Below are 20,274 nucleotides of genomic sequence, written 5' to 3' on the forward strand. Positions count from 1 at the left end.
GGGCCTTTGCCCCTGTGGAGGGTGTAATGTATCATAACTTACGTCGTTGTCTCTACAAGTAACATTGAAAAACAGACTAGTTTAGTATCAAAATAGTAAGAGCAAATGCAATTCCTGTTGTGTGGTCTATGGATTGGAATGCCCTGGTTTGTTCTACATAGGGTTAACCATGAGAAAGGTTAAGATCCGGATGTAATGGCATATGAGCATCCTCAATGCCGGAAGGCTGACAACTAAACAGGTACACCACAGTCCTATGGATTTCAGATGGATGGTGCTTGAACATCTAGGCTTGAGGGAGCAGAGGAGGCTTTTATCAGAAAAATAACTCATAGATTTCCTGATAACACAGGATTGAATGGTTTGGTGGAATGGCATAAGGCACGGAACTCATTGTGTCATAGGTTCTAGGCCTTCTACAAAAGTGACTACTGGGACTGCAATCGCTGCACAGACCATCCTCATATTCACTTTGTTCATAATAATGTTTCTATATTTTTTTATCTCCCCTCCCCCCGCCCCGGGACTTTGTGTAATGCTATAGCACTTACTTGGATAACATACTAGGCAGATCCTCTGATAAAGGGTCCACTGTGACAACTTCTATATGTTATTCTGCTGACTTTCCCTACGTAGTCATGAGTTTGGTTTTAGCTTTATTATCTGTTTAGGTGGGCCTTCTGACAAATTATTTACTGTGTCTCTACTAACCGTATATAGCAAGTGGTCATTTTGTTAAACGCATACTCCCAATATGGTGCCATGCTACTTTACACTGTAGCGTTCCATATGTGCGGTGAGAGGGAATGCAGAAGTAGCTCAGCGGTTGCTGCTGCTTGATGTGCACACTTGGGCGCAGACCTTTTTACTCCGACGCCACAGGTGAGGTGCCAACTTTATGCTATTGCACTTGCTCGGCATTCAGTGAGGTTGTTGGCAGTTACCCATTGCTCTAGGAAAGCGAGTGGCCTCTTTTGGTGGACTTCTCCACTGGGTAGTTTTTCTTTCCAGGGGTTGGGTGTCTGAGGAGGTTGTCAACCGCATTTTCATTTTGGCTGTCCGAACCTAGGCACAACACTGGGTAGGTACTTTGTCTTTCAGTGGGACCCTTAGCAGAGGCTGCTCTTTTTCATGAATGCCTTTTTCTTGATCAATGGCTTTACATCTCTTATGGTGTATTTTCTCCAAAATGGTGTCTTTATATGATGGTGGCTATGATGGTTTTTAACACTACTGCTTAATTTATGACCAGCTTCAGTTCCCATGGGCACAATCTGATCTAGCTTTGTTTTCACAGTAATAATGGTTTAGGTGTGACCATTTACAGTGCTCCCTGAAAAGAAGCTGGTTGTTTCTTCTCCATGTTCGTGGGATTTTCTGTGCTATATTGGCGCTTATTACTAGGGGTGGCCGAAATGTTCCATTCCGCCTGCGTAATTGGTGGAATTTTGGCCCCACCATGTTACTCTTTAACGTGGAGTTCTGGCCAAATTCTGCCAATCTCTGGGTGGTGGATTTTTTCTCCCATGTGGCTCCAGAACATGCGAGCTGCCGAGCGTAAGCAAGATTTGGCATCCACTAGTGTGAGTTTCTAGTGCTGGCAGCTACTGGCGTTCACGAGCATCATGGTCAGAGGGCTTCCGTTCCAGTAGATCTGCTGCCACTCAAGTCAATTTTCTGCTCGTGCAGCCACAAAATCAACTTGAATGGCAGTACACTCTTGCCCAACGCATGGTGCCTGTTGCGCTGATTTTCAGTGCTGCCTGTGCTACTGGTGCTAAATTGCACCGCAAGCTATGTCATTTCCATCCGTTGGTGAAATTCTGCACAAACTCGCAGAGTTTTTCTGGAGCTCTATGGAATTCCACAGAGTGAAACTCTGCAAGTTCTGCTCACCACTAGTTATTACTCTTTCTGGACATCTTTTACACCTAGCACATAACCAGTTTCTTACATTAGTGGTCAAACTCCAATTCAGCTTCTATTTATTAGGCAAATTGGTCCCTGGTTAGGCCTTCACCTGGTGCAATGTAGTAAATATAAATTGAGAAACAATTTTCTCCCTCCATTTGTTTGTTGGAAACGCTTGTGAAAGTCACAACATTTGGGTTATGATTCTTGTCCAGATCACTTATTTTGTGTGTTGTTTCCCCTTTCTCATTAGCTATAATGTACTGTTGGATGACAGTGTGGTCCTCCGCCCTGATAAAATGGCTGTAAATTCTTTTAGGCAATGAAAGATGTCAGCCGTTGGTTACACTGTGGTTTGAGCACTTAAAATGGATTTTAATCGTGTGCCGATGACCCCCCTAATTAATCTAATTTTTGGGCACTTCGGAAACTTTTTTAATACTGTTTTTAATCAGAGAGTGGAGAGAACTCTCATTTAATAGATGAACTTCCTTTCTGTGATACAGGTATTAATGCACACACTTTCTGAGAACAGAGGTTTTTAGGCTTTTCTCCACAGTAGATCTTGGCATAATGGCATTTGCCCTGCACATATAGGAACTTGCTGATGATGACATACTAGCCAATCAGTAGCACTTTTTGACAGGATTCAGGGGATTATGTGTGTGAGGCACAATGCTTAAGTTGAGCCAGTGGTTTTTGGTGCTTGGCACAGACACTTAGGGCCCGATTACGATGCGGTAACGAATGGCTCTGACCCTCAGTGCGAGCCATCTTTCTGCATCGTAATCTCCTGTTTGTAATAATTTTTGACTGACCCATTTTGATGAAGTCGGTCGGAAATTATTAAAACAGGCGTTCCGAATGGCTGACGATGGGCTAGGAGAGCCCGTCCGCCATTCGGAAGGCCTGCAGTAATCCCTTGGCCGGCTCTATTCAGCTGAGGGATCACGATGGCAGTTTCCTACTGCCTTTCTGTGCCGGCCTTTCCGACACCAAAAGGCATTGGGAAATTGTCTTTGGGGGCCCCCATCAGGCCCCCCATGGGTGCAAGACTGCCGAATGGTGGTCTATGGGGAACCTATGGTGCCCCCGTTGATCCCTGCACCCTGCGGTAGGCACCTTGAGATGCCTGCCACGGGGTGCAGGGATGAACTGCACCTCTGCTCTTTGCTATGAGAGCATGCTTTCATTTCGGAATGCATGCTCCCATTGCAAAGTATAGGATTGCAACCGAACAGGGTGGGGTCGCATCCTAATAGCTGGACTGGAACTGATGACCGAAGGTCGTTCAGGTCCATTTCAAGAGAGATATCAAACAGACTCTGGGCCGTCCGACATCGCAATTGGGCCCTTATTGGCTTCCGGTGCTTGGCACCGGCACTTAATTGTCAACACTGCACTTATGACAGTCTGCTGCATGGTGCTGCTGCTCTTTTAGTTTAGAGATGAGCACAACAATGGTTGTTTAAAAATTATTAATACCTGCCTCCCCAGCCATTCCTTCACCTGTGGGGGACCTTGAATAATCTGAACTCTCGCACTTGCAGACGAGAGAGATGGTTAGTAGTTGTTTTGGTACGTCATTGGTAGCGATGACAGGGGCAATGGGTGGTGTAACCTGCAGTGGCCTTCTGGTCAGGACCCTGGAATTTATTATTTTACAAATTACTTCCTTTTTTTTACATCAATGGTTGCCATTGTTTGACACTACACCTGTTTTAGCATGTAGCTTCTCCCCCACATTCAGTATAGTCGCCATGATAGAGGGATGGGCCAGAAGTTTTGAAGTTCTCAAGGGACACGTTTGGTACAGTGTGTATTTTTTGTGGAGTGACAGGACTGTGTGGTTAAGGAAGGGGCATTCCATTGCATAACCTGTGTGTGCCAGGGCTGTACCACCCAGTGGGATGATAACCTGCCTGCTTTGTTGACTGGTAACTCTTGTTTAACCTCTTCGGTACTCATGACGGCACCCGGCCGCCATGAGTCACAGTAGGCGTGTGCTCATGACGGCCGGGAGCCATCTGAATGTTGCCGCTCCTCCCATGCAGTTTTAATTCCCTACCTGTGCGGGAGAATTAATCCGTGGGAAGGGCTCGGACGGCTCTTGTCAATCATAAGCACACGCCTACCATGATTTATGACGGCCGGGAGCCATCATGAGAACCGCAGCGCCACACCCAACCCCTAGCCCCCCGCACCTCGGCGGAATTCGCGCCGCGGCGAAGGGGTTAATAAGATCTGTAGTAATCAGGTTACTGACTTTATTAACTTCAAGTTTATGTCCATCAGTGGAGCTGTGTAATATTTAGTACTTCACGGATTGATTATGTTCAGTGCATCAATATGAGAGCAAAAATTGTGCTACATGTGCGGGGAAATAAGAGCTTTGGGGCTCAGAACAGGGAAAAATATGGGCATTAAGCTGTATGAAAGGCTTGGGGTAGAGTTACATTTCCTCTTTCTATGTTAACATTATAAAACACGATGTTGCAGAAAATGTTTTTTTTGTTCTTTTTAAAGCAAGGCGATTGGATTACAATTTTGTTAAAAATATATATTTGCTAACTTTGTTTTTTGCGAACCCATATAAAGTTAGTTCTTAAATACCAACTGCCAGAGTTATTACAGCTTGTGATTTCCCCAATTTAGATATTTGTTACAAATTGCCCTATTGTATTAATGGTTCCCGCCCACTCTGCTTTGTCTGTCGCTTTAGGCGGCAGCTTTGGAAAAGTGCTGTGATCCTACAAAGCCGCCGCTTATCTTCCTCTGTGTGGGGCATTGTTATTTTGCAAAGTCCTCGCTAATTCTCTAGACGTGGCTCTCAAATTGACAGATCGCCCCAGCATCCGGGATGAAGTATTTAAAGAGCTGTAAGATCTCAAGATTATCTCCTCAGCGTGTTCGCTCATTATGCGGCTGTCAGCCGCCTTTTTATGTTGCTTCAACAAGGTGGAAAACTGCCAATAACCTCTTTGTTTTCTCAACTGCTAAGTGAAGTACACTGACGGAAAGGAGAAATGATCTGTGTGAACAGGAATGGCGAGGAGCAACAGATAGGGTACGCGAGTGGCTGGTACCCATGCTATTGCAATAACAAGATATCCTTTTATGAAATGGATGTCTGCATAAATCTTGATGTGGATTGACAAGAAAAGGCTTTTTGCACCTGCTTGTATGTCTCCTTCTGAAGTGCTCATTCAAGCCGTGCACACTGGATGATTCTTCACAAGTGCACTCACACACTCCCCGAGCACTCGTTCATCCACTTAACGCTTTCTTGTAGAATTAGGCTCAATGTGGTGCCTACAGTGAGAAATGTCTGCTGGTGGTTGCAGGTGGTGTGCAATAACACTCATTTTTGTTAACATGGGTTTCATTTTCATCATCAGATTTTGACCCAGACAGGAGAGCAGCAGAAAATGGAGAGGAAAGTAGGAAATGAAAGACAAGGAAACATAGCCAGAGAAAGCAGGGATGGAAAAGAACCTTCATGTATGAGTTATAGAGACATGAAGTAGGGTGGGAGAAGAAAAAGCATGGCATGGAATCAAGATTAGAGATCCTAGTATTCAGCAAACATAGCACTCATTGGTCTCTTAACAAAATCTTTGGGCACCTACATTTTTTTTAATTTAAAAAAAAAATCACTGGGTTTTCATTATGGGAGGCTCTTAATTCTAGATGGGGCCAGTTATTCTGCTGATTGCCCATCTGAATTTATCAGGCCTGCAGAGTTATCTGTCATTTTCTCCTTGAAGATATCAGCTGCTGGAAGAAGCCAAAATGTTTGAGCGAAGCTGCAGGATAGAATCAGGAACACACGGTGATTGGACATGGAAAAACTGATTCTCCAGTCTAATTCCTATAGGGATGTTTGAAGGTCATGCCATAATCCCTGTACGCATACATATACCCCCAAAGTTAATGAGACTTTGGTACTGTAGGGGTGCAAATTTAACACCACCCTCACCAGAAAATCTGTAATGAGGCCATGGGCGTCATGTAAGATGATAGTGTAAGAGTGAGTATAAAATACATACAGAGATAAGAAAAATATTAATAACAGTAAAAAGTTACTTTGATTTATGCTTACTATAAAAACACCTTTGGGCATACTAAACTAAAGATTTCTTATGATACAAAATGAGCTACTTTTCAAATGGGCTCTTCAAGTGAGTTAAACTGAGAAAGTACATGGCCAGTGAAACAACAAACATGCTATCTGGAATATTAAGAGGCTGAGATTGACTATCATACAAGAAAGACATCCAGAAAGGTACAAGGAGAAAACTGATATTTGTTTCTGTTTTCTGTCATTTTCCACAACCCCAATATTCCAGACTTCGTTGTGCTAAACCTGTATAGAATGAGTATGTGGAGATTTCCATACCACTCTTAGAAAGACTCTTGCAACAATTAATAGCTGTGTGAAACATTGTTACCCAAGAACAATAAGAGGTATGAATCTCTCTCATCTGGTGAATTCATCAGCATTGTGAGGCAGTTTATGGAGGCATGTCTGGTTGTTTGCTTTCATTATGTGGACTATTCCTTACTGGAGTAGATAATCACGAGTTCATTTACCTATATGTGAAAGTAGTCCGTAGTGTTATAGATTCAGCGCTGAGCAAATGGTATGGGTTATAGTTGTATGAGTCTCTGAATATCCAATCCAATCTTTGCACACAACACATTCGAAGCTTTCTTAAATTCATTGAGACTATCCCTTACCTTTTGAGATCTATTAAACCTGCTTTGTACAGTATTTATCCCATGCCTTCTTAAATGATAGAATTAAGCATTGATAATACTTGCAATTGGATTCCCTCTTTGAACCCCTAGTATTGACATATATTTTTTTATTAAATCAGTGGTTCCTATTCACAAACTTATCTCTTTGAGTAGCTGTGCCTTAATCCTGTTTTATATGGGAATTAAACTTGAATATCCAGACTTGAATCACCAACACTTTCTATGAGTAGTTGTGTCTATATCCAGCTGGAGTGGTGACTTTTCCAGGAGTAAGACTTATTTACTTAACGGTAAAAGTTAGACATAAACCGTGCTCCGAGCTCTTAGTGGTCACACACAGTAACACGATTTACCAAAACAATCTCACACAACAAGTAAACATGAAACATGGATTTAATATGTTTTTATGACTCCAAACCTTAGACTGCCTAGTCCAAAGGGACCATTGTTACTTTCTGAGTTATTTAATTGCCACTGGTTTTTCATATGTCAACCAAAATGTCAACATTGTTTAATAGAGAACTTTGAATTTAAAAGAAGTCTTTCCTTTATTATCAGCATCAACTTGTAAATGAACTGTTTAATGTGTAATGGGAAGTAGCTCCCAGGTAGGTGGAAACCAATTTCATGACCTGCCTGGGTCCTGCTGGAGTCCAATTGCCTATTATGCTAGTGGAAGCAGAAGCATTTGTGGTGGTCCATCGATGGGTTTCAGCTATCTGAGGAACAACCTGTGTAGACAGGACCACATTTCATAGTGTTGTGTCTCCTGAAAATTGGGACCCGTTGACTTTCAAATGGGAATTATGTAGGGGACAGAGGCAGGATGAACATTACTTTATTGAGGTTAGTCTTGTAGTTTTCTAAGTCTGCCAGACTGTTTTTGAAGTACCAGAAGCTCTCCATGGGGTCTGCCAGACATCCATCGTGATCTAGGGACCCCATAAATGCCCCAAGGAAATGATCCAGAAGCCCACTCTCTAAGACACATACCTTATATACCCTTTAAATCAGCTAGGACCATCGCAACCCACTCCTCCAGTGTCTAGTATGGACAGGAAACATTTGAGTAATACCGCTTCTGCTCGGTGAAACAAATAAGACTTCCTGCCCTCATGTAGTACTTTTTTTAATGAGAGCAATAATACTGGGCAGAGATAAGAGGTGTTTTAGTCCTCGTAACTGTTTCACTGTTGCTCTGGATTTATTGTAATGTACGGTTGGATTGGAGAAGAGTACAGACATAAGCAGAGAAGTGCATTGTTAACATAAATTAGGAGAGAGGATTTGTAGTAATGCTTAATAATTTATATGTATTAGAGTTAGTGATAGAACCTAGTTCTTTAAAGAAATCTAGAATGTTATCTGAATGCAGATGTGTTGCCTAGCATTGTAGTAGTTGCTGTTGGCTTTCCTGTGGGTAGGACGCTGTATTACCAACAACCTATTAAAGAAGATTTCAACCTTTATCTACTGCATCAGAAGTACTTTTTCACATTGGCGACGATCCTGGGTTACTGTTAACCTTCTGCTATCAACTTTTAACCTTCTTCTGATCAACACTCTACAATTTTCATCTATTTTAAAGGAGTCCAAGTTGGTATCTTCATTACTTCACAGCGTCCTAACACAAAAAAATTGCTTCTATCCAGTTGCAATTCAAGGTACTGTTTTTTAATATTCTTTATCAGCCTCTGAAGGGTCTATATTTATGACTCCCCTAAACTAAACTGACATCTCTACTCCTAAGAAACGTTTCTTTATCATTTATCGTACTTTTACACACGATTCTTAGTAGTTGGGCTAATATTGACGTAGACCAAAGCAGGTAGGAGTGCATAGAAATGAGCAAAGTCAGGGACAGTGGCAGTGAAGAGGAATGAAGTTGAAACTCAACTATGGTATGCTCTATTATATTTGACTAGGAAACCATCAGGATCAATTATTCAGTGGTCTTCATTTGTTGTTGTCACTGCACATCTTTTAGAAATCGGGTCTCTCGTTAGCAGAGGTATGTACTCTGCCCAAGATAAGACCACAATCGTAGTCAGGGTAGCTCACAACACAATCCAAAATTATCCTGTGCTCACCCCCTGGTAGCTTGGCACAGAGCAGCAGGCTTAATTTAGAAGGCTGTGTATGAAGTATTTGTGCAATAACCCATACAACGACACAGTGATCCATGTCTAGCAGTATTAGTGTATGAACATGCCTCATTGTAAAATGTGGTGATCCCTGTGACTTATTATCTACATTTCTATTTTTTATATTATCTGACTTAGCAATCTTCATTTGTGCACTTCGTTAGGGGGCATTGGTGCAAATTGTCCACCTAATGGAAGGTTTTGGCAACACGTGTGCTGGTCCGTCTAAATTGGTCATACCCAGATATTAAATATTATATATAGATGTACCAATCAGCTGCTATTTCAATAGCATAAGATCCACATAAGCTTTAAAAATATAATTTCTCGCACACATAGAACATCTTGCCTAATCATACTGGCTATTATTTTAACATCTCCTTCAGTAAGTTATCTTCTACATTCCATGCAATTAATATGGCACTGTAAACCATAATTAGAACAGATTTTCAGTGCAAAGATTCTTGCTTTTGTGCATAATGTTGTTCATAGTATGTTAATCCTCAATCACAATTTGGCATTCACACAGTGTAAATATATTTCTGTAAATACAGAGGTAATCATCAGCTGTGGCTCCCCTGCGAGGTAGGAAAACCGTCACCCCATTGGCAGAGAGCCAGCAAATTCAAGTATTAAAAATAAAATGATAATAAAACAATTTTATTATAATTTTATTTTTCTTGTAGGCTGCCAGCCGATCCGAGGGCGGGGTGGGACAGGGCCAACCATTCTGATGACAGCAGCTAGTAGGTGGTGGGCTAAGTGTGCATGTCAGTTTGGCCAGCTGTCTTCGGATGGCCAAACCGACATGTGCACTTAGCAAACTCCATCCCGAGCTGTGATGCACAGCTGGGCAGACAGCGGAGAGAGGTTCCCAGTCCCTGTGTGAACAGAAAACCAGCCCACTCAGACCAATCCTGATGCTTCACTCATGCTAGGTAATACTATTACCGGCATGAGAGCAGTGTCTGGATTGGCCTAGGGGAGTAGGACAGGCTGTGCAGTGCACCCATAGACTTAAGGGAGTCAGGACAGGAGTAGAAGAGCACCCAGGTGACGACCAGCAGCAGGTAAGTCATCTTTAATTTTTTTCTCCCCGACGCTGCTCCATAATCGTATGTTCCAAAGGACACCCCCCAACCAATGATCCATAATTCGTTGTCCTCGTCACACCCCTTGTTGTGTCATTGTTGCAGCTGACATACTTAATTCGGGGAGGTCTCTTCCTAGCCCCTCTCAAAATGGTGCAGTTGTCATGCTCTGTTTGTTGCCGAGAATGGGCTGCCTCAAGCAGGAGTGTTCCCATTTTAGCAAATATGTATAAACATTAATGTGCTGAAAATGTAAAGCCTCCTACGACAACCTTTTCTCAATTCTCGGGATAAATAAATGATGTCTGAACCCCCGAGGCCCAGGGTGACTAGAGACTTTTCTACCCCTCTCTGCCTGACATGCAGGACTAGCAGAGACAAGGACCATTCACTAGAGAACTGACAGAAAGAATTAACCGGGCGGCCATGATGAATAAGTGATATATGCGCATGTGGGGGCGGGTGGTGTGTATGGCCCAGCGCCTGGGCTTTCGCCTTTGAGGTGTCCTCTTTGTTTCTAGCATTTCTTATATTGTACACATCCAGTGTTTTGCTGTACTGCATCCATAAGCATAAGAGGTGGCATGGGAAACAACCTTTACAACGCAACCATTACATTGCACTACACTTACAACGCAGGCATTACATCGCGACATCCTTTACAACGCATGACACTACAACGCAGGCATTACAACGCATACCATTACAAAGCATGACACTACATCGCATGTTACTACAAAGCAGGCATTACAACGCATACCATTTCAGTGCATACCATTGGAGTCAGAATAGTAATTTTTAACCCCTACACTATCCAACACTTACCCTACTGTTGCACCCCCTGGAGTTAGAATAGTAATTTTTACCCCTACACAATCCAATACTTACCTTAAATGCAATGTAATGGTATGTGTTGTAATGGTATGCATTGTAAAGGTAGTATGCGATGTAATGGAATGCGTTTTAAAGGTAGTTTTTTAAAATGCAATGTAGTGTCATGCGATGTAATGGAATGCGTTGTAGTGGATGTTGCGATGTAAAAATTGCGTTGTAAGTACATGCGTTGTAAATGTATGCGTTGTAACGTCGTACATTCGGTGGCAAGAGGTTGTATCATGTCTGTATGCATTGGAAGTGGGCGAGCCCAAAAATGAACTGTGAAAGCCGAGCCAAGGGTCTGGCTTGGCTTTAAGAGCCCTACCAGGTTGAACCCTCAAACCTTTTTCTCTGTGAATGGTATAACATCATTTAAAGGTGCACAGTTATGTGACAAAAAGCAGAGGCTGGAAGAAATAAAAGAGTCGCATGGGATCAGTGGCGGAACAAAGGCCTCCACAGCCCCTGCAGTGCGTAGGGGGGCCGAGCTCCAGGGGGCCCCTTCAGCACTGTACCCTGGCCTGAGAGCTCCTGAGTGAGTCTGCAAGGGGGAACCTACTATGTACTTTGCAGGGGGGGGCTCAAATTTCGTTACACCACTGCATTGGATCACACAATCAGGCAGGTAAGTCAGGCCTGATCCCATGTTTTGTATATGTGTATTTGAGCCACCAGATGGATATTTCTGTGATCAGATAATCCCTTCTTTTCACTTACTGGAAACCAAGGTTACTTTCAGGGTGAAAGATGCACAGGGAGACACATCCTTGAGATCCAGCATGGTCAAGTAATCTCTTGAAGTAGCTGCAGGATAACTTCATGCATTATTGTCATTTTGATGTAGGCTGTCATTACCTAACGATTTAGTGACCATAAATCTAGCTTTAATCTTAGTGTTCCATCTTTTTTTGGGATTAGCAATTATACCCTAAACAATAAACAGAAACTTGACACAGAGTGCAAGCAACGTGGCAAAGTCGGGCCCATCATGTTCCACTGCCCCCCCACAACTGCTCAAGATGTTAAGCGTTTAACATAACCATAATTTGTCCCAGCTCCTACAGACTGAGGTGCACCCCACGTCACCCACAGGCATCACACGACCCAGCAACACATTAGGAGTCAGAGAAAGGAGGCTGCTGAGGATGATATGGATGAGATCTGGAGAGAAAAGGGTGCATGTGTCTAACGTAGAATGAGCATTACGGGCATGATTGAGACGCAATGGAAACCACTACCCCTTCCACAAGCCTCAGTAATGTTTCATTCTCAGTCTCACAATTTAAGAATTGAAACATTTTATTTATTTTATTAACCTTTTTGCTTTTTTAAATTTGCTTGAAAATGCAACATCTGCCCACTATTTTTTCAAACTTTCCCCAGGAGGAGAAGCCCTATGCATGCTCGGCACAGGGCACTCATCCAGAACGTTTATGCCTCACCACTTTCAAATGTAACCAGCTGCCACTTGTAATCATAGAGAGGTCACTAAATCTATGTGAGGTCTGCACATGTGGACTTTCCATTTTTTCTTCTACTTGAATTTGAACATCATTAACTTATAGCATTGTCTTTATTCTGATATATCAGTAAGCACTGCATACTGTATCATTCTTTGTTCATAGTAAAATAAATCCTATGAAATCCAGATATTGGTAAATGTTTGCAGCCTTTTTCATACTTATTGTTCCCGATTCTAAAATAGTTTTGTGCTTGGAAAAACATTTAAATTCAAATAAGGCTACAACCCCTCCCGCTCAACCCCCTCACCCCCTCCTCTGTCCTAACCTGAAAACATCCATTTTAGGGATGTGACATAAAAAAGAATGCTCAAATTGGAATATACTATTCGGGAACATGTTAAATTTGCACAGGATTTCCTGTTGTCTATTGTTGGGATGCTGCTGGGGGGCTCAAGCACAAATGGTGAAACCTGTGCGGGACTGCATGCATAAACCATCTGTTCTAGGGAACTTTATGGAATATCTTGGCTTGAGAATCAAGGATGAGGCCTTCTCCTCCAGACTGCTACAATGAATCAGATTTTGAAATATATTTGCTCAGATACCTAGATCTTAAGTACGCAAAATATTTCAAGATACTTTTCGGATAATATCTGAATGTATGATTTGTATACGTCTTTGAAAGGGATGACTGAAACATATTTTGCTGCAACTAGTATGTTATCTTATCTTTTGAAAACAGTCCAGAAATAATAAGAGGTTCTTTGTAATTTTGGCATTTACGGAATGTGCTTACAATAATATGCATTGTACTAGACAGGACTGTTGCTGATGGCTATAAAGCAGTTTTATTACCAAAAATTAATGAAACATGCTTTTCTGTCATTATAATTCTCTTTGGACTCTATCACAAATTCACTGTTGCTTTTGCTGTAATTATAATGTATTGTTAACTTTTTAATGATGATAAGTCTTTTTGCCAACAGTACCCTACATATTTTAATTGTCAATGTGTTTTTTAAAATATTATAGTACTTTCTCATGCAACTATAATGTTAGTGTGTGTCTCTGGAACATACGCTGGGGTGTAGTTCTCACTGGTGTTTCTTCCAGGTACTTGCACGATCTGCATTAGTATGGAATCTTCTCTGATAAAATTGCCATTTAACGTTTTAACCTAACCAAGAAATACTATGTCACATAGCTCACCTTGGATAGGTCGGTTGCATTTTCTGAAGTAGCCAAAAGGTCACTTGCACTGCTAACAAATCATCTACAACTAATACATGCATAAACAAAAATAGATATTAATACACATCCATAGTGGTGATTCTAGGGCATAACCTTCCATAACATGAACAGATAATGGGTAATATTTAGGTGGATGGTTGTAACAAGTGCAACTTGTGGCTAACAACAGTAAGATTCAGTAAAGTTGATATGAAATTCCAGTGCACTACAATCACAAGTAATATATAACCAAGTGATGTGACGCAAGGAGACAGACAATGTGTTGCAATAACTGTACTGTCATGTGCGTGTACTTGGGGTAGTATAATACAAAAATTACTAGGACAGTAGTGATCAAATCCACAAAAGCTGGTAAAAGCATTTGATTGAGTGGTGGTTGAAATATGAGGTAGAAGGGTAAAATGATAGCATAACATTAAAAAAAGCCTCGGGCAATAGTGATCAAATCCAGAAAAGCTGGTAAAAACATTTGCTGGACTGGCGGTTTGAATAGATGAAGCACCACTTACAGAGCTCCATATTTTACCCTTTAGAAAAGTTCATTATGATGCCACATATGGGGGATTTAGGTAAAATTATCAACAAGAAGGCAAGTTGAAAAACAAAAATGTATGGATACAAGATAAACATTAGGAAACCATTTTTAGAAATGTTCTTATTGCAACATTGTTGCTGACTGTTTTATCGGATGAAGCTTCAGCTACATCTATATAATGCAGAGGGTAAGGCAGATAGTTAGACTCGGCGATCCATGGTCTCATTCCAAATCTGCACGTCTGTGACTTATGTACAGTGCATAGGCATATAGGTCTGTTGTCACTAGATGAAAAATATGTTACTGCATATTTAAGGCTAATTACAATGAGGTGAATCTCATTACACTGCTGGATGCGTTTAATTTCACTCTGTTTTCCATTGTCGTTCTAACATATGCGTTTTCTATTTCAGGAATAATTCATCAGATGAAAGGAGACTACGACACTGCACTGAAACTACACAAAACTCACCTCTCCATCGCTCAGGAGCTCAATGACTATGCAGCCCAAGGAAGAGCCTATGGCAACATGGGCAACGCATACAATGCCCTTGGAGTATATGATCAAGCGGTTAAGTACCATCGACAAGAACTTCAGATCTCCATGGAAGTCAACGATCGAGCTTCTCAAGCTTCCACACATGGCAATTTAGCTGTGGCATACCAAGCTTTGGGCGCTCACGACAGAGCTTTGCAACACTACCAAAACCATCTGAACATTGCCCGAGAACTGCGGGACATACAGAGCGAGGCTCGGGCGCTGAGCAATTTGGGCAACTTCCACTGTTCACGAGGTGAATACATGCAGGCGGTACCTTACTATGACCAGTACCTCAGATTATCCCCTGAACTTCAGGACATGGAGGGTGAAGGAAAGGTTTGTCATAACCTTGGCTATGCCCATTACTGTCTAGGGAATTATCAAGAGGCTGTAAAGAATTACGAGCAAGATCTTGCACTAGCCAAGGACCTACACGACAAGCTGAGCCAAGCCAAGGCTTACTGCAATCTGGGTCTAGCTTTCAAGGCATTAACAAACTACAGCAAAGCTGAGGAGTGCCAGAAATATGTGCTTTCATTGGCCCAGTCATTAAATAACTCGCAAGCAAAATTCCGCGCTCTTGGAAACTTGGGTGACATTTTTGTTTGTAAGAAAGATGTTAATGGTGCTGTAAAGTTTTATGAACAGCAGCTGGCCTTGGCCCATCAAGTGAAGGACAGAAGACTGGAAGCAAGTGCTTATGCAGCACTGGGAACTGCATATAGGATGATACAAAAATATGATAAAGCTTTGGGGTACCACACACAAGAGCTTGAAGTTTACCAGGAACTCAGTGATGTTTCTGGTGAGTGTAGGGCTCATGGTCATCTTGCGGCTGTCTACATGTCTCTTGGCAAATACACAATGGCGTTTAAGTGCTACGAAGAACAGCTGGAACTGGGACATAAACTGAAGGATCCTGGGATAGAGGCACAGGTCTATGGCAATATGGGCATTACCAAAATGAACATGAACGTCATGGAAGAAGCCATTGGCTACTTCGAACAACAGTTAGCCATGTTGCAACAACTGAGCGGCAATGAAGCTGTACTAGATCGGGGACGGGCTTATGGCAATTTGGGTGACTGCTATGAGGCTCTGGGTGACAACGAAGAAGCCATTAAATACTATGAGCAGTATTTGACCGTTGCGCAGAGTCTGAACCGTATGCAAGATCAATCAAAGGCCTATCGGGGCCTTGGGAATGGACACAGGTAAATAAATATATTGATCAATTAGGATCTACACTAAGCTATAACGTGAACATGTTAGCCTGTAGCATTTGCCTATTTAAGGCTGTCATGCAACTGCACCCTGTTGCAAGACCTAATGACTTTATCAGATAAACACAATGGTCACTCTTGACATTGGGCCTTAAAGTCAATGCACTTACATTCTACAAAAAAGAACACAGCTATGTTGAGAGCTCCATAGAAGTCAATTGGGAGGCAGAGGAACAACAATGGCTGATAAAGACATTCTGTTCCAGCTTTTCAGTGTTTGTCTTCTGCTTCTCTCTGTTTAATATAAGAAATTCTACCCTTAGTGGGTGGAATATTCTAACAGAATTGTAACCATTCTGCCTCTGGTTATACTCTATGGCAAAGGCCGTCTGCCTCTTTAAAGGGTTCCTGCCTGCAGCTCAGACCTATTAACAAGGTAGAAGGCTGGAATGGTGGGTCTAAAAATAAAATTACGTTTAAATACAACAAACCCATTTCTATATAATCAGTGAAAATCTGGCATGGATCTGGTTCTCCTTGAACTATGTTGGCCATCCTTGGACTAAACATTATATTGTGACAAATTAAAAAAAATCAACTTTCCATTGTTTTAAATGCTCTTGAAGTAATAATGTTAAATAATGTGACATACCATAGACCAGTATAAAAAGGATATCAGTAATATGGAATGACAACGTAAGATGAGATAGTTGCAGGGTTGTAAGCATGACAGCATTGTCTACCACCACTAAAACAAATGTAAGGGCAATGCAAATGGACAACTTGTTTTGTTAGCTTTATAACCTCTAATCAAAAACTGAAAATGTGTTTTGCAATGAAAACTCTATATTCCTCTTCCTTCACTCCTTTCTTTTCTGAAAAATATTTCATATGTCATCGAATGTTGGTGTTGTTTGCATACATACTACCCTTGATTCCATATTTTCACTGTGATTACACTAAAGACATCTAGTTATTTATTTATAAAGTTTTAAGACCTGCCAGCATGTTGCAACCTCCCCAGTTTCACTATTTTGTGTATGATAACTTATAAACTTGATTTAACCTCCTCCCCCTGTATCCTAGTATCTCCGGCATGCTTTACTTCATCCATTTCAATTGTATTAATTAACCCCTTTGCCGCAGCCGTGATTTTGCGGCAGTGTGGCACTTCCGCAAAATGGGCGGGGCGGTCAACGGCAGCACTAGCGAGACAGTGCTCCCGTCGGCCAACGGCCGACAGCAGCATGCAAGGGGTTAAATAACACTCTACAGTTTCAACTGTTTGTATTCAATTGCCACTGGTAGGTATGAACAGAGCCGGCTTTAGGGCAGTGCGACCGGTGCCAATGTGCAAGGACGTTGACCTCTAGTGGCACCAGGTTTTCAAATATATTTTGAATTTAAAACCACTTGCTGCAGAGCTCCTTGCCTTTAGCAATCTACAGGCAACAATAAAAATTACAAGATAACTCTGGTGATTAATAGACTTGCTGGAGACAGAGCGGAGTTTTGTCTATTGGAAGTTTTGACTCATCATAAATTAGCTCAGAGGGTTAATGTAAATGATGCTAGGCACTATACCATGAAGATCACAAAAGTGCATTTAATGTAGATAGTTCAGTGGGTTACTGCTTTTGTCAGAGAGATGATTTTCTTATTTGCAGTTTATAAGTTTCAATCATATTATTATAGCACAGTTAGAAATTAACTTTCATCAAAGAACTGCACTCAAACTTCAAGATAGGCAGGGCTGCTGGAATTATGTGGCACATGAGGGCCAATTTATGTAGCAGGGTTGAGTAAATTGGCAGGCGAAAGCAAATCATGCAGTGTAATGTGGAACATACTATGATAGTATTTCTTCATTAGTTTGTAATATTTACACTTGTTAACACTGTCTGAACATTGTTTGTACCTCAATAGTACTAGTTGAACACGCAAATATAGCAATAAGCAACAGAAAGGTGTCTGCTCTACCTTTGCAAAGGGCCTTCTCCAGATCAAGCACTCTTAAACTATTTGTGAATCCTGCATCTTGTGGTCCTCTTTGTCTTGTGTAACATTTCCTATGCACTGATTTACACACGTATGATTCATTGTCTCTGTATAATGTGAGCGTAATGTAAAGGGCTCTGACACCTTACACTGGTTGAACAGCAGTATAAAGCAAAAGAAATGTGAGTGACATTGGTGTAGTAGACCTGATGGGCACTTTTGGAGGGTGGTAGTGAGGGGATATGTAGAGAAGGAGGTCATAGGGGGCACCAATAAGCATTGTCGCACCTGGTGCCATCAGCGCTAAAGCCTGCCCTGGGTATGAATGAACTCCAGCAACATGTGCAGTAACTGTGCCATCTGTACCATTACACATGTAGATATCACCCTATCTTGACGAGCAGGCATATAGTGTTTTATTTCCTCAGACCTTTGCAGAAACGTGTGGATGTGAGATTTGTCTGTGAGTCTCTGATGGTTTAATTGAGCACACTATTAACAGTTACAGAGGCCTACCAGTTCAGTGAGATGGTGTTGGGACAGAAAGACACCAGATATATTGGCAAGCCACTAGAAAGTTCCAATATGTTTTTAGGTCTCGTCTGAGCTAGCGTGCATGCGCTGCTCTGCAAGGCTTCTAGTAAGGACTTCCAACTTGGACCACACACACCCCTTAAAAACATAAATAAAAGGCATTGTCATTTACAATGCCAATAGCTTAAAGTCGCGTAAATGCGAGACCTATTGCATTGCAAATGCTTGTTTTAATGTTCTCCTCAGTCCGCATGTCAATCATGCCTGCCCTCTGATGAGCCACTGTTTAATGGATTGTGACAATAGAGCTTGGCTCTGAGGTGAAGGAGGCATACAAATTGCACCCTTCTTTTACAAAAAGTGGCTGCTATCCTCTCTAACATGGCTGTTATAGACTGAAAGGAGCGGTAGCGTTAACCAATAGTTAGGTTAGCTGTACCCCTTGGAAAGGGTTCCCTGCCCACTCCCTCCAAGTAAAGTCTGTGCAATCTGCCTTACTTGGTTTTTTGTGGCTTCTATCGTGTATATCATGATCTTCATGTCAACTGCTGAAGCCACATTACTGCAATACACGTATTGGTATTGTTATTCTAACCTGTGCAAAATGTCTACATATTCCAATGTTAACTGTACTATAGTGCTTAGTGTCTAGGGGTGGTGGCTGTCAGAGCTCTGGCTCAGATGGTCATTTAGACTACTGATTTTCACTATGCGTCTCAACTTCATGTATAGCATATTTTTCTTCTGTTCGTGGGCGTGGCTTGGTCAGTAAGATTGGGGTGGGGTGTGAGCTTCAGATTTTCCAACAATCAGGCTGGCAAATAATGTTTATATACATTATACCACAAGCAGGGTGCATGAGAGGGTCCTATGGGGCAGAGGGAAGAGGAATGCAGATTATAGGAGCACTAAGAGAGAAAACACAATATTTTGTAAGATAACCAATATTTTTAGGACTTTCAAAACAGCGTGAGTGCGTTTTGTATCTGTGTGTATGTAAATATTCCAGCTGAAATCCAACTGATATCTCACAATATCCCGACTAAAAACACCTGTAGCCAACTAATTATTAGAAAATACATCCCTAACACCCCCCTTCCCCGAAGCTACACCCTTGCTTCTGTTGGTTACGGTACTTTTCTTTTCGAATTTAAAGCAATGACAACATTGATTGAAATAGTTGGTATTGGTGTTTGAACTGTATTGTGAGTGTCTAACCCACCTCACCTCCTTGTGTAAGCCTTGGACTTCTCAGTCTCACGATCTGATACATTGATGTGCTGGAGAGTAGAGCCTGGTTGTGCACTTTGGGGTCCTATAGTACAGGTCTTCTACAACACCAGACGGGAACTCCAACTGATAAAACTTCAGCCCAATAATCATGACTGCCCTTTGGTCCAAGGAATCCAGTTGTCAAGGATGAGTGCGAGATAGTTGACAAAAATGGTGTGGCCTCTGAGTGACCACCAATGGACGATGTTGGCCTTGGCTTTTCTAGGTATCATCTTACATCCTAGTTGGCCTGACAAAATCCAAATACATCCTCAACCCTATCTCCAGAGACCTTCTGCAGTCTTTAGAGATTTCCAAGAAACCCTCCTTTCTTCTAGAGATCTACAACCTTATCTGCTAGCTTGGAGATACACACATGTAAATCTTCATTACTGCAAAGGTAGTAGGATTCGAGTATAGACAAAGAACTGGGTTTGAGCTTTATTGTGACACTATAATAGCCCCTTTCACAAAGAGCATGTTCCATAGCTCGTTGAGCTTTGCCCAATCAGAAACAGCTACATATCTATGGGTTTTTGATTAGCTAGCAGTAAACGCAGTGCATTGCGCTCCCCTGTTCCCATGAGGTGAATGGTACGATATGTTCCCGCGCTGCACCTGGTGTCTGCAGTCCACAACAATCAGCAAATGGTTGTTTACCTCTCTAGAAACAG

At 41.9% G+C, this 20,274-nt stretch overlaps 1 protein-coding gene across 2 annotated transcripts in view; it reads left to right on the forward strand.

Annotated features, from left to right (window-relative positions):
* Positions 1-20,274, forward strand: part of TTC28 (tetratricopeptide repeat domain 28) — a 1,211,014-nt gene that overhangs the window by 823,387 nt on the left and 367,353 nt on the right. For both annotated transcript variants that reach the window (XM_078667293.1, XM_078667294.1), the window contains exon 6: positions 14,446-15,787. In XM_078667293.1, coding sequence (XP_078523419.1) covers positions 14,446-15,787 — 1,342 coding nt within the window. The remainder of the gene's footprint in view (positions 1-14,445; positions 15,788-20,274) is intronic.

Source organism: Lissotriton helveticus, chromosome 11 (assembly GCF_964261635.1).
Source record: "Lissotriton helveticus chromosome 11, aLisHel1.1, whole genome shotgun sequence".
NCBI classification, from domain to species: domain Eukaryota; kingdom Metazoa; phylum Chordata; class Amphibia; order Caudata; family Salamandridae; genus Lissotriton; species Lissotriton helveticus.